The sequence below is a fragment of the Populus alba genome, chromosome 18 (genome assembly GCF_005239225.2).
Source record: "Populus alba chromosome 18, ASM523922v2, whole genome shotgun sequence".
NCBI classification, from domain to species: Eukaryota; Viridiplantae; Streptophyta; class Magnoliopsida; order Malpighiales; family Salicaceae; genus Populus; species Populus alba.
The window spans coordinates 11,588,978-11,604,341 of NC_133301.1; the positions used below are offsets into that span (position 1 = coordinate 11,588,978).

The following is a 15,364-nucleotide window of genomic DNA, read 5'->3' on the forward strand; positions in this document are numbered from 1 at the left end:
TAAGGTGGATAATAATGGAACCTTTCGAGGATATTTCTTATGATACTTACCTGTAGCACAATGTGTTCAAACAATAAACTAATCAACCTGGAAAAAAAGTAGTGTAATATAAAATTATAAAGTAGAAGAAATTTGTGTTGCATTTTGTCTAGTTGCATGTATAGTTAAATATGGATGAGCGAACTAATCCAAAAAGGAAGAGAGAGTTAGAGACCTAGCAAGCAGAAAAATAAACCCTAAAGAAAAACGAAATGGGGGTTGAATTTTTAAGAGGAGGAGAGGGGAGGGTGAGTTGTAAGACTTTTTGTCGTAATAAGCATAACATCACCCACTATTCCTGCCTATAAATCTTGGTTCATCCTTTCCCAATCTTCCCCAACAATCTTAGACAGCTTTCAAATAGTTTCTTGCTTAGAGAAAGAGAATAAGAAGAAAGCGTAGCAAGAGAGATGGGTCGAGCTCCTTGTTGTGATAAAAACAATGTGAAAAAGGGACCATGGTCACCAGAAGAGGATGCTAAGCTTAAGGCTTATATTGACCAGTTTGGTACTGGAGGAAACTGGATTGCACTTCCTCAAAAAGTTGGTAAATATCTATCTCTATCTCTCTCTCTCTCTCTCTATATATATATATATATATATATATTTATTTATTTCTGAAAGGAAATATGTTCTTTCAAGACTAGCTCTCTTTGATTTTTGTTTAGGAGGTGAACTAGAATTATTTGTTTGACCTGTTGATGGAATTGATTTGATCATAGGGCTTAAGAGATGCGGAAAAAGTTGCAGACTGAGATGGTTGAATTACTTGAGGCCTAATATCAAGCATGGTGGATTCTCTGAAGAAGAAGACAATATCATCTGCAGCCTCTACATAAGTATTGGCAGCAGGTACCGTCTCTCTCTCTCTCTATCTCAGTTTTTCCCATATAACTGAACATGCACTGCTTTGTCCTTTTTTTCTTTGTCAATGATGCTAGTGCTTAAGATAGCGAATTCCATCTTGCAGATTCGTATCTTAGTTGTAGGGTTTATTCTTTTGTTTGGATTCCTCTTCGTTTTTTTTTTTATTATTTCTTGGGAGTGACAAATGATATAATTCAAATTCCTTGTGCAATTAAAATAGGTGGTCCATAATTGCTGCACAATTACCGGGAAGAACAGATAACGATATCAAGAACTATTGGAACACAAGACTGAAGAAGAAGCTACTTGGAAGGCGCAAACAATCTAGCAACAATCGGCTATCATCCACGAATCCAGATGCCAATGGCGTAGAAGATAGCTCATCTTCACAGGCCTTGAGCAACTCAGCACTTGAAAGGCTCCAGCTGCATATGCAGCTTCAAAGCCTTCAAAACCCTATCTCTTTCTACAACAATCCTGCACTGTGGCCCAAGTTGCATCCTTTCCAAGAGAAGATTCTCCTTCAATCTTTGAGTGAAATCTCTAACCCTCTTATGCAATATGCCTTCCCCAGTACTCAACAAGGGGATGCGCAAAAGGTTGATATCTATGGGCAGCTAGTGGATCCCGACACACTTCAACAAGGTCAGCCAAAATTCAGCAATTCAAACGTAGTCAGCTTGGAGAATTCTTTGAATGTTATAACATCCTCGGACAGTCCTCTTCCCTTCACCAATGGTAAAAATGTAATGGACTTGACTACTGTGCCAGGAGCAGGCATGGCAGACCAATCTGATGCAGCGGTCCAGCCTGTCTCAAATTTCCAATCTGAGCTCGAAAACTTTCTCAACAACAAAACATCAGGTCTTACTGCACCGGGGGATCAGATTGGTGAATTTGATTGTTTCAAAGAAATGAATGGTTCTAGGGACAGCATGAATTGGTGGTCTAATGACTTTGAGACAAAATCAGCCTCCTCAAATTCTTGGGATTCCACTTCTGTTCTTCAGTCTGAAGGGATGTTTCAAGGTTATGAATTAGGTTATAATATGTAATCTCCAAAAAAACAAAAAACACAGAAGGAAATATTCGGGAGTAGTATGAGCTTATTTCATAAGATGTGGAAGAAAGACAGAAGTCTATTGGCTGCAGGTTTTGTAAATTGTGTGAATAATAATAGTAATGTCCTGTTCAGAATATTTTCATATCAAAGTTTCTGTTGCTTTATTTCCTGCTGTATATGCAGCTCAGTTTTATATATGTGCTATGAATTTACAGATGAAAAATCCCCACATGCAAGAAAGAAAAGGCGATTTGAACTTTTTCTTGGCTCCTTAAGTCATCTATAAGCAGTTCTCTTGGCTACAACTTAATTATAAATGATATCACTCCATTAATTCTGCTTAAGTTTCTGTAGTTTTTCCCTTCCTCACCCCATTAGGAGGTAAGCTCTTGGGCGTGGGAGTGCAACTCCCACTTGTTCTATATATCTTCTTCCCTCTGGTTTCTGTGTTTTGAAGTCTCTTGGTTTCCAGTTACTGAGCTGCATGTCACAGAAAGTTTTTGTCTATTTAAGTATGAAGGGTTTTATTTATGATTTGTCAACATCTATCAAGGGATTAAAGGCAGGGATTTGAGGGTGTTATACAATCGACAACAAGATAACAGCAGGCTCGACGTCGGCCAGGAAATTATATTACATTAAATTGCCGCACCTGCTTGATTAGTATAATTTAGCGGTCTGGACTTTGGACTTGCTAGGTTTTTTCATGGGCTTTTTGCCGGTGTACTTTCTGGATTCTTTAACCCATCATGTATAATTGGTTAATAATTTAATTATAATATTGTTTTTATATTGTTTTCATCATTATAATTATGTTTATATTGTTTTTAAAATACTTAAACCAACATTTGTTTCATTTTTATAGCACTTTATTCCTTCTAATTCTTGGTATCAATGTTTCATCCTTTTATTGATTAAAATTAGTTAGATATTTCATATCCTAAAACTAAAAGAAAAGGATAATAAAAAATTTTATAAATAAAAAATTGCTCAAATCCAAATTCTCAATAACTCTTGATTTTTGAAATAAATACTATAGTATCACTTGTTTTTATAATTTTATTAAGGCAAAATTATATTTAGCATCACCTATTTTAGTTTGAAAAATTACCATTTTACATTTTAAATCACTTTTTTTTTTCAAACATAACAAAATGACCAAACTACTCACATATATAATATATTTAAAATATAGAATTTCATTCCTTAAACATGATTTTTCTATTCAGATATACAATTTCTTTCTCTTCTACAATTAAATCAAAGGTTTTAAATCCAATAAAAAATTAATCTAATGTTATCCCTTTCTTTCTCTATTTAAATATATTAAAATACACATAAAAAAAATTCAAATACCCCCATTTCATTCCTAAACAAAAACCTAAAAATATAATCATTTAGTATATAGCTCAATGGTAAGAATTTAGAATCAAGGGGTTAACTTACCTTATTGTTTAAGGTTTGAGATCTATAATTACTAATATGATAGTCATTGGAGGCTTACATGGTCACTAACTTTAAAACCCGTGGAATTAATTGAAATACATGTAAACTGGCTTGAATACACATGTAAAAAAAAAAAAAAAAACCTAAAAGATGCATCCATCAACACAAACCCATTACTTACTTACAAAATAGTACCTAAAAATCCCTAACTACACACACCTTAAAACCCCAAATTTCTCAACAGCAAGACTTTGATTAAAAATTGGCATAAGAGATTTTATGCTCCCACACAGTCTACTATGTATTTTGTTGTGATTGAAACGAAAATACATAATTGAGAGTTGAAAGCATATCGCCATAAGGATATGGAATAGGGACATCCACTTGAGGAATCATTCCCTTCTAGTTCAAAAGAAGAAGAAGAAAGGATTCATTGAATTACTAGTAACATAAACTTCAAAATCGAGGTCTTCCATAACATAAACTTCAAAATCCAAATTACAAGTAAATCGTAAATTCGAAAAACAAATGGTTTTATACTCCATGATATTACCCTCGGAAAAACAATTTCTTGGAATTTTCATCTCAAACTACTTGGTGACAACCTCAAGCAGTGCTTCGAAGTTTTTCGAAGAGCTGCCATTTGACACTGCATCCAAAGCAAGATCTTGGAGGTGTTCAACGTTCTTCCGCATTTTTTCTCCTTCTTCGGTTGACAAAATAAGTTTTATAGCTTTGGTTACTCCATCTTTAGTTATCGTCCCTCCTTCAATCCCAACACCAATTTTCCATATAGCCTCTACAGTCCTTGTGTTCAAGGCTTGATCCCCGAAGAAAGGCCTACAAATCATGGGCACGCATCCAACAATACTCTCTGAAATCGAATTCCATCCAGCATGTGTAAGAAACACTCCAGTTGCATTGTGTTGCAAGACTTTTAACTGTGGACTCCATGAGACTACTTTTCCCTTCTCCTTAGTCCTTTCTAAGAACCCTTCAGGCAATTTTGCCTCAGGATTTTCTCTAAATGACCATAGAAATGGCGAATCGCATTCCTCTAGTGCTTCTGCTAGCTCTGCTAGCTCATGAGGTGGTGGCATTATCATACTTCCAAAACAAACGTACAAGACTGAGCCTCGTTTCTGCTTGTCCAGCCACTCTAGGCAACATTGTGGATCGGACACAACAGGATCTGGAGATGTCAGCACTAAGGGACCAACTTCAAGAAAATTATGAAGCCTTGACTGGAGCTGATTCACCACATCGGGGTCTAATTTCTCCCACGAGCTTAATACACCAGCAGCTGCTCGTGGTAACATTTTTCCCATTTTATACAACATTGCTGGGATTCCTGGTATTGCGTCTTCATGGAGCAGTTCCTTAGGTATATCAGCAGCTCGTATTTCAGAAAAACCTGGAAGAAAGTCCATGGTTCTATCTTCCGGTACTCCTTCAAAAATGAAACATGAAATTAAATAGTTAACAGATAAGCAAGAAGGACGTAGAAAGTAAGCTAAGCAGAGAATGAAAGAAAAACATTTCATTTAAACTTACAATTCTATGGTTTAGGCCATTTTCACTCAAGTATTTGAGCTAAATTGGATCATAAAAATTAATAAGGAAATAAAAGGGTCACATTGTTCACTGCAGAGATTTTGCATCTTTGAAAAGCTCTTGAATTCACTTGTCAGCCATGGAAAAAGTAGTCCTTCATGCTTAACTTTACTGTCTCATATCAAATGCTACAGAGGAGTATCCCCTTGATCTAAAATCGTTACCATTATTTGCGTTTCAGGCCTTTAAGACGGCTACATGTTTTGTTTCAAATATCCTTCACTTAAGAGGCTAAGGCCATGCCTAGTTTTAGCAAGGCCCAGGTCTAGGTTCTAATTTCTTACCCTAAATTTAGTGTGTTCATTAATAAATCAACTTTCTTTACAATTTAGGCCCAGGTCTAGGTTCTAATTTCTTGCCCTAAATTTAGTGTGTTCATTAATAAATCAACTTTCTTTACAATTTATTTGGAATAATTCTCTACTTAAATTTAATTTAATTTAATTATAGTGTTTGACTCAAATTTGATTGATAACTAAATTGAATTCACATATTTGAATAAGATAAAATCCAATTCATTTTATTTCTTATATTATTCTTATTATATTCATCTTTTTTAAAAAATAAACATTTTAGAAAAATTAGTTTTAACATTAATTTTTTTTAGTTGTAAATTAGAAGGGTTGATCTCTTATTTATTTTTATAATGATTTTAGAGATTGAATTCTATTTAGAATTCAATTCTTAACAATTAAAAAAAATTCCAAATATAAGATTTTATTAAAATATTTTAATTAAATTTAATTCAGAAAATTTCAAACATGTTATTTATCTTTTTTTAAGAGACCTTTATACCCCCACAAGTTCTCTTATGTAATTTGTTTTCACTTATATGTATTTTGGTTGGGTTTTTACTTCATAAATTTTTAAAAATATATATATGAAAGAGTTATTATCATGTGATTTTATTCTTGTTAATATATAAAATTCTTGAAAAGGGTCTAGAGCACCTCATTAAGCTAACGAACATTAAGATTTCATAATTAAAATTTTGATTTTCATATATGAAGAATAATATTTTCTACTTTAATAATCATAATTTTATTTGAATTTAATCATGATTTACTATAATGGTAACATAAGAACAGGTATATTACAATTATAAATTCTTTTACAAGAGAGAAAACTAAGTTCAAAAAAATTATTTTGAAAAGCATTTTTTACAAAAACTAAACGTGAAGAAAATAAATTCAAACCATTTAAATGATACTTTCTTAGAATATATGAAGAGGGCAATACAGACAGCACAATTAAACATGATTTTTTTTTTTTGAAAAATAAATTTATTGATCTTAAAAGATTATGACAGAATTTATTGATAATTTGTTATTTCAAAGTAAACTTACAAGTAAGTATGTTCCACTTACCAAGCCATTCATACCATCCTTAATTTATTCTGCAAATAATGTCATTTCTATCTCAAAATTAGTGGAGAAGAGAACTTCAAGATATCTTATTGGATCAGTGTGAGCAAATTCTGCTTACGCACCTTTTCTTTTTGCGGATCCAAACCCTAATATGGGGCCGGATTCTTTTCCTGAAAATCAAAATTGTGCCTTTTATTTCTTTTCACAATTGATTTATTTTTACTTTGATCGATGTGATATCCATGTGGATGACAATTGAATGCATAACGACTATATGAATGAATATAAACCTTTAAGATAAGAAACAAAGCTTGAAATCATGCAAATTCGAACATATACATTATGATCCTACCGTCACAAACCTTACCATCGCCTCCCATTTTCTGGCGGACTAGATCGGTTTCAAGATGCAAAAGGAGGGGACGAGGTCCGGCAGTCCAGAGTGGCACCCATGGTACGTGCAATTCGTGTGCAATATCCGCCCCAAACCAAAAGAATGCATCACTGATGATGCAAGTAATTTCCCTCCCAATAACCTGCACGGCCACCTCCATGGCTTGCTTAAAATTCCCGGGGACCGCCTTCAAAAAGTACTCCACCCGCTCATGGGGATTTGCAAATGAAATCATGTAATCCTCAGGTAAACCATCGTTTACATTGTAGGGTTTTATGCTTTCCATCCTCCCTTGATTTGAGAAAATTTTGTTATTGGATTCTCTTGTGCTAAAGAATGAAAACTTCGCTTGCGGAGCCATCGTGGATAGCCTCCTAATGAGGGAAAAGAGTGGAGGAGCATGGGTGGCGAACGGGAATGCTAGCACAGCAATGTGTTTCAAGTCGTTTTTTGCTTCTGACATGGTGATTTAGCTTGGTGTTCTAATGGATACTGTTTAGTTTTATGCCCTGTGTTTTCATGCACAATGTGCTTCAGATATTGGTGAGCATTTGATGGAGTAGTTGTTACAGAGGAGAAATTAATGAAGATCTAGAGGTTGATGGCGGATTGAAGGGGAAGGTTGATTGCGTGTGTGTGACTATCTTTAGGGGTAGGTGTTAACGTGCGCACCTAAGAGTTTGCAACAAGTGAAAGGTGGATATGGACGAGGACAGAAATAGCTTGGTATATATAGAGTATTTAGCGGCTTGAAATGGCCTCGCCTTAAATTTTCTGCCCAACAAAGTTTAACAACCTTTTTACCCAAAATAAGATTATTTTTTTAAAAAATAATTTAACCATGAAGAGGTGCGTTTTATCTTATGAACTAAAATAAGATGCTTTATATCATGTAAGATCTAACATATAAATACATTATTTACAGTTATCTATTTTTTACTATGTTTGAATCTTGTCATGTTATCTAAGTTTTTTTTTATGCTGTGTAGTTCTTAATTAAATGATGTTATGGGACAATTGAATTTATAACTAATATATTATTTAAATCAAAATTGTATTTTTTTTAATGTTTATATTTCTTTTAATGTTATAAATATTGATAATTATACCATAAATATCATACAATTTTTCAATCTTATAGAACTAATTTATTCATACATTGACTAAATTATAAAACCTTGAAAAAATAGATATCCTTTTAAATGAAAAACTTTCAAAATGTTCATCTTAAATCATAAGACTTTTTTAAATGCTCTTAGTATAAGTTAGAGTTGTGTTATTGTTAAAACAACCTATCTTAATCTAAAAATTTAAAATTTTTAGGTGAGATCTCAAGATATAATTTATATTATTCTCCAACACATCTCATCAAATGAAAGTTTTTTAAACTTAAAACTTGCATATATTCATACTAATTTGTACTAATAAAAAAAAGGAGAGATGTAAACTCGTGATTGCTTGGTTATCAAGATTCTGATATCATATTAAAAAATCAACTCAACTCAAAGTTTAACCTTTTAAGTTGAGATGGTTCTTTAAAAATCACGAACAAAAAGATTAATATACAAGTGTCAAAAATTAATACATAAGCACCCATGGATTTAATAAAAATTTTTATTAAATCCATGATATATGCAAATATAAAAATTATTTTCATTAAAAAATTTTTTGGTGATTTCAAGAAATGCTAAACCATGCAATATATTTTTTTATATATATTTTCTTATTAAAAATACAATCATGATTTTTTTGGTGAAACTTGGCCATACAATTTAAAACATAAATGTATTTTTTTAAAAGGAATTTTTGTTTTTATATTTTTATAAAAACAAAAACTAGTTTATTTAATACCGGAAAAATATATTATGTATAAGTTCATAATTTAAAATATTAAATTTAAAAGGATGAAAAAATAAAATAAAAAATACAAAATTAATTACAAAATATTCCTTCAAAAATCTGATAAATAATTAAAATTAAACTGGGATGTGTTTGGAAAATTACATTTACTGTTGCTCTTGGTTTGCTTCCATCAAGAAAATAAAGGTAAACTGCTTTGTTTTTATATTTTCTGCCCGTCGATTTATATGTTTTGGCCTGGTTTTAATTAATGCCTGTCTTTTGGAATGAATTCCTTAAAGTCTTTGTCCGATCCATAGATTTATATGTTGTTTAAAAAGGAAGTTTGGGCTGGCTTTAAAGTGCTTAGATTTATTTAGCACGGTCCGTGAGCTTGGATTTTCTTTGATCAATGTTAGCTATAGGCTTCATTAATTTGGGCTAAATTCTTCGGGTTGTATCCATGGGTTTAGTGAGTTTGGGTTAAGTATATAAATGTTCAAGAAAAAATAATAATAAAAAAGATAAAAATACATATAATAAAACATCAAATTTATGTTAGTATATATTGAGCATCGCGGCCAAGTCATTCTTAAAAGTTATTTTTGCATATTTTTTATCCTTGTAATTTTGAATTTTTTTTTTTTTTTTTGCAAAGACTATTTTTGGTTTCTCACATTCTTCTTTTTACATATGATAAAAAATACTTTTTTAGTAGAAAATTTAAAATAAAATTTTTTAATATTAGCACATTCAAAATAATTTAAAAAATATAAAAAAAAAATATTAATTAAAAAAAACTCGATTTTGATGAAATAACCAATCGATGAGTTTCTTATTTTTAGATATCAACATCAAATTTTTTATAAAAATGATTTGAAATTAAGTAAAAAAAATGATTAGTTAAAAAACAGTAAATAAAAGGCAATCAAAAAGACAAATTTAAGAGAAAATACATAATAAAAGTAAACTTTTGTAAGAAATGATATTGTAATGTCGATTCGTTTTTTTCCTTAAAATATAACTAATAATTTACCTGAATCTCTGAACGGGTGTATATTTTAGAATTACTAATTCTTTTTAATTACTACGTAACCACTCATAATTTTTCACGATATATATTTCTTCTCACTGATCACAAGAAGTCCTGGCCGACATCCGCCAAATAACAGTTCCACAAAACATTTATATGTCTAACTAGTTCAGAATACTTATCTTTAAGAGACTTTCTCGTTATATTAATATATATATATATATATATAAAACTACAATAATAGCAAGATCAACCCAAATAATCCATGATGATCATTCTTTGCATAAAAAGAAAACTCCATATTTAGATTTGTATGAAGGAAACAATAGTATGAGATTCTTAACCTGATCTGTCACAAGGTTTGGAAACATAATTTTGATATCTTACAACAATCAAGGAAACATAAACTTATATCTTACACAAGCTGTTTTTTATTCAAGCACATCAGTTAAAAAAAGTCAATATTCATGTCATGATCATGTGCAGACTTAAACTTAAGACTGGAAAACAAAGTTGTAGTAAAAGATGTAAATAGGAGATGGATAATAAAGATATACCTATGATATCCACTGTAACCTGCCATGTCTCTTCCTCCGAATAGTCAAATCCTCGGTTTCTAAAAGTAACCTTCTAGGATGATCTGGAACCCGGGAACTCTAATTGCTTTGAGTTTACAATATGACGAAGATGGCCTTTTTGGTGTTTGTATGATGGGGGGTTTCCACTGTTAATGTTTTGGGGGATCTAAGATTGGATAGTGATAATTGTTTTTAATATATTAAAGAACTCTAAAAGGCGTGGGAAAGTACTGTAGCTTCCCCACGTATATATATATATATTTTTTGTTTTCATTTTTTTTCCTGTATTTGTGTTGGTATTTTATGTCTTTATGAGTTTTTTTGGCTTCTTTCTTAATTTTTTTATTTTAATTTTTTTTATTTAATTTAGTTTGTTAATTGATCCCGAGTTTGACGGGTTAACCTGGTTTGACGAGTTAACTGGATATTTTATTTATTTTATTTTTTTCTTTTTAATTAATTTTTTTCATTTAGTTTAGTTTGTTAATGTTAAATTTCTTTTTATTTAATTATCAGACTTTCATGACACGTATTTCAAGCTTAACAAGTTAACCCGGTTAATTATGGGTTAACCCGTCAATTTTTTTTTCTATTTAGTTATTAAACTTTTATGATGCGAATCTAATGTGTTGACGGGTTATCCTGTTTTGAAAGGTTGATAAAAACTCTAAAACATGTAGCTTTTTCATTGTAGCTAAAGCTTCTTTTTTTTCGTTTTTTCTTCTATGGCATTTTTTTTTTGGTTTTTTTTTTCTATAGCAGTTTTTCCTTTTTTTTTTCCTCGCTTTTGTTTCTTCTGTTTTTTACATATAATGTATCACTATGCACACATTAAAACACTTGACTTTTTTTTTTCTTTTTTTTCCCGTTTTGCCCATGGGTTTTTTTTTTTGCTTTTTTCTTTGTGCTTTTTTTTTCTTTTCATGAATTTTTTTTTGTTTAATTTAGTTTGTTAATGTGAAAAAAAATTTAATTTAGTTATCATACTTTTATTGCACGATCTTGGTTTTTTTTATATATTAAGCTGGTTGAGAACTTAGCTTTATAGCTTTTTTTTTTTAAAAAAAAAAAAAAAACACTATGGATTACTATAGTGTTTCCCTTATATGATTTTTGTTTGGCTGCAGTGTTTCCCCCACATGTTTATTTTTTAAATTATCTTTGTTAAATTTATTTTTTTAATATTGAGTTGGTTGAGAATTTAGCTTTAGCTTTAGATTTCCCCACGTTTTTTCATTATAATTATTATTATATTGTATTGTATTATATAACTGTTTTTTTTTCTTTTGTTTTTTCTTTTTAATTTTTTTTTAATAAATTTTTTTGTTTGATTTAATTTGTTAATGTTAATTTTTTTTATTTAGTTATCATATTTTCATAATACGAATCTCGGGTTTGATGGATTAACCTGATTTGACGAGTTATTTTTTTCATTTGGTTTAGTTTGTTAAAGTTAATTTCCTTTCTATTTAATTATCAAACTTTCATGACACGTATCCTGGACTTGATGGGTTAACTTGGTTTGATAGGTTAACCTGGTTAATTCTGGGTAAACCCGTCATTTTTTTTTCTATTTAGTTATCAAACTTTCATAACGCAAGTCCTAGGTTTTACGGGGTAACCTGGTTTAAAGGGTTAACCTAATTAATTCAATTTCTTTTTCTTTTTCTTCATTAGTTTTTTCCTTTCTGTTGATTTTTTTTCTTTATTTTTTTAATTAATCTATTTAATTATCACACTTTTATGACACGACCTTATAGCCAAATCCACATCCAATATTCTTGGGTCTGGTGTTACAGTCAGGCTCACTTAATATTATAAATATTACTCTTAGGTCAGGCGTTGCAAACCAAACCCAAGATTTTTGGGTATAATTTTGCAGAAAAACCAAGATTTTTAAATTTTTATTTTTTTAATATTTTTTATAAAAACAAAATTACTTGCGCCATCGGCGCGGGTATGAAAACTAGTATAGTATAAAGTCTTGTAAGGAACTTTAAAAAATAAATTTGAAAGGAAAAGAAAAGTGTAAAAAATTCCTCGGTTGGGAGAAAAATCCATTGGAAAGTTTTGATATTAACAAATCAAGAGAATAGTGTTGAAAATAGTGTTGTTATTCAAGCGAAATGTTCGTTATGTGAAAAATATTTAGAATTTTTCCATCTATGGTTGATGATTGACTGATCTGTATGTGATATGTGATCAAGTGACATGTCCATAAATTGTGATCCGGTGACCTCCTCATTGACCCATAATCAGGTGACCTATCTATAATTTATAATTAGGCAACCTGTTTATAATCTATGATGGAGTGATTTCTTCATAGTTTATGATTGAGTAACCTGAGTGCTGAAAGTTTGCTATTAAAATTGGTACATGAAAGCAAAGCCATCTGAAGCCAGAAATGAAATCGCAGCAAAGAATCTCACGTGATGCAAAATCATATTTCACGATGACCTTTGCATTCAAGGCACCCAAGGAAAGCCTAACCACTGCAGAAGTAATGCTTCTCTCTAGAAAGTTACCCTTCTTATATCTGGGGAGCATCCGGATATTTTCTGGGTTTTTAACTAAGAAAAAAAGACAACAAGAATATCAAGTGGTGTAGTAGTGAGAAGTTGGAATTAATAAACTCAAATTATAAAGAAATTAGGAACAAAGCTAATTGGTCAAGAGAGCCTTGAACTTATGACCCAATCCAACTACGAAGGTGTTTGGAAGTGTGGTGGCGGTTGCTTTTCAAATAGCTTTTCGTGCCGAAAAGCATTCCAATAATGTTTTTTCATTTTTAAAAAATTATTTTTGATATCAGCACATCAAAACGATCCAAAAGATACAAACCGCACTCAATTTTAGAAAAAAAAAATTAAAAATTTAAAATTTTCCGAAAAGCAGGTTCAACCGCAGTGCCAAACGGATAACCTCCTCTCAGACTATCATGTCAAAGTAAAACACCATCTCGGGTCGGGTCCTTCGTCCTCATGCTTTTGTCAATGAAAATTGGGAGGAAGTCGTAAGAAAACACTACCGAGGACAGAGTTTTAAAACCTGGTTTGGTGGTCAGCTTGATTTAAGATTCGAGTTTTGAGTTTTAACTGGGTCACTAGATTTTGATCAGGCCACTGAGTCGTTCGGGTCAATTTAAATTTTTTTTTTTAAATCAAAACCACATCATTTTAGTAAAAAAACAAAAATCAATAGGTTGCAACAGGGTTTTTGATCAAGTCTTGTCAGGTTACCCTTAGTTTTGCTTTTTCTAATTTTTTTTTTTAACTTGGCCTAGTTCTGGTCTCGGGTCAGTTGAGTTCCTAGTCAATCCGCTAAGTCAGGTTAGGTTTTAAAAGTATAACCAAGAGGCCAAAATAATAATAATAATAAAAAGAATTGAAAGGTCAGGAGTCTGGTTGGATTTGGTAAGAAAATCATAGATACTTTTCAACGATAATACTTTTAAACAACACAGAAATAATTAATATATTTTTTTTTTGAACAACAGCCAAGAGAAAAATTAAATAAAAATGAATCGGAACACTCGAAATCAGTCGAAACCTATCCGCTGATTTCTCGGCTCCGTTAATTCAAGTGCTTCAATCTCTCCGTTGATTGGGGCAGCATTGAGGATTTGAGCATATAAATATTTCCACGACAACTCATATCATTGACATTTGTGAAGAACACTGGGCATCTTTGGCCAACAAAAGTGATGACCACATAATAACGTTAGCTTATCAAAAGTCTTCCCAATCATGTCATTTTCTTCTTTCTTTCTTTTTTCGGTAGAGCAAAGATGTCAGAGTATTTCCAGTTTCCCTGCATTAATTATACAATAAAATCTTTCCAAACATTGAAAATTGTAACAAGATATTTTTATTTTCCAGGACAACCCTTATTATATCTAGATAATTTATATTCATCTCAATTAATTTTAAATCTAGAAATTAATAATCATGTAAGTTCATCTATTTATTATGTTACAATTACATGTAACGTGTTGTGTTTTTATTGGGCTTTGGCAAAGCTAGATGTGTTTAATTAATCAGATCCTGCTTAAATATGAATAAAGACCCTAAAATATGGCAGCTTTCACTTGAACAAGTCTATAATCTGTACATTAGATAGAATCCGGAGTATATACTTGTTTATTTAGCTGGGTTGGCTACATTTGATAACCAATATTATACCTTTTCTATTTATATAATATAAAAAAAAACGAAAAATATCTTTGCGAGAAAGATTAGTTAAATATTATATTTATTTGATATTGTTGTATTTCTAAAGCATAATTACTTACAATCTAAAATAGATGATCAATACTTAATTTTCTTCAGCAATACCAAATCAGGCCATGAACATATTGTCTCTGCATAAGATAAACAATGAGATTTCAATTTACCTCATTAAAAACGCAAAAATTTAATATCTGAATTATTTTGGTAATATAGTGTGGTGTTTTTTAACTGAAAATGTATTAAAATAATTTTTTTATATTATATATTTTTAATATATTAAAATCATTAAAAAATATTTTTAAAAAAGCATGAATTTAATTTTTTTTCAGTTAAAAATATTTAAAAACACTTTAAAAAAAATAAAATTTAAAATAGAACCTCCTTTTTCTTTTCACTTCATTTCATTTCTTTTGTTAAGAGTCTGTAGTTCCAATTGTTTTTTAAAGTAATTTTAAACTTTTTCATTTTTTAAGGAGTCTGTTTAAGAGTGTAGTTGTGGTTGCTTTTTAAAGTATTTTTAACTTATAAATGTATCAAAATAATATATTTTTTATTTTTTAAAAAAATATTTTTTGATATCAGTGCATCAAAATAATTTAAAAACACTAAAAACATATTAATTTGAAATAAATAAATAAATAATAAATAATTTTTTTAAAAAAATTACTTTTTAAAATGTTTAAAATAAACATGTATATATGATATTTTTCCTTCCACCCTAAACTAGTGTTTCTCTGTGTCGTCTTGTCAAAATAAGGGGCGTGGAGGTGCCCTTGAAAGTGAAGCAGGGGGGCTCCCCCAAAATTATGAAATTGCGGAAAGAAAACTTATGTCCTCCACAAAAACAAATGTGGCAATCATGATCGAACATGGGTGCCACCCTTATTTGACTTAAA

At 30.6% G+C, this 15,364-nt stretch overlaps 2 protein-coding genes across 2 annotated transcripts; one reads left to right on the top strand and one right to left on the bottom strand.

Annotated features, from left to right (window-relative positions):
- The first annotated feature begins 260 nt into the window (after positions 1-260).
- On the top strand, positions 261-2,117 carry LOC118033228 (transcription factor MYB36). The gene is made up of 3 exons (XM_035038138.2): positions 261-585; positions 761-890; positions 1,126-2,117. The coding sequence occupies exons 1-3, from the start codon at positions 450-452 to the stop codon at positions 1,958-1,960; spliced, it is 1,101 nt and encodes a 366-aa protein (XP_034894029.1). The 5' UTR covers positions 261-449; the 3' UTR covers positions 1,961-2,117.
- A 1,729-nt stretch (positions 2,118-3,846) lies between these two features.
- LOC118033227 (flavonoid 3-O-glucosyltransferase) lies at positions 3,847-7,449 on the bottom strand. The gene is made up of 2 exons (XM_035038137.2): positions 6,763-7,449; positions 3,847-4,864 (listed from the first exon to the last, which is right to left on the bottom strand). The coding sequence occupies exons 1-2, from the start codon at positions 7,250-7,252 to the stop codon at positions 4,005-4,007; spliced, it is 1,350 nt and encodes a 449-aa protein (XP_034894028.1). The 5' UTR covers positions 7,253-7,449; the 3' UTR covers positions 3,847-4,004.
- Between the last annotated feature and the right edge of the window lie 7,915 nt (positions 7,450-15,364).

Bases quoted from the DNA above. Each gene is read 5' to 3' on its own strand.
- LOC118033228 (XM_035038138.2), top strand. From the start codon at position 450: ATGGGTCGAGCTCCTTGTTGTGATAAAAACAATGTGAAAAAGGGACCA. The intron at 586-760 runs GTAAATATCTAT...ATTTGATCATAG, and splicing joins TGCACTTCCTCAAAAAGTTG to GGCTTAAGAGATGCGGAAAA. The intron at 891-1,125 runs GTACCGTCTCTC...CAATTAAAATAG, and splicing joins TACATAAGTATTGGCAGCAG to GTGGTCCATAATTGCTGCAC.
- LOC118033227 (XM_035038137.2), bottom strand. From the start codon at position 7,252: ATGTCAGAAGCAAAAAACGACTTGAAACACATTGCTGTGCTAGCATTC. The intron at 4,865-6,762 runs GTAAGGTTTGTG...TCATTTTTGAAG, and splicing joins CCAGAAAATGGGAGGCGATG to GAGTACCGGAAGATAGAACC.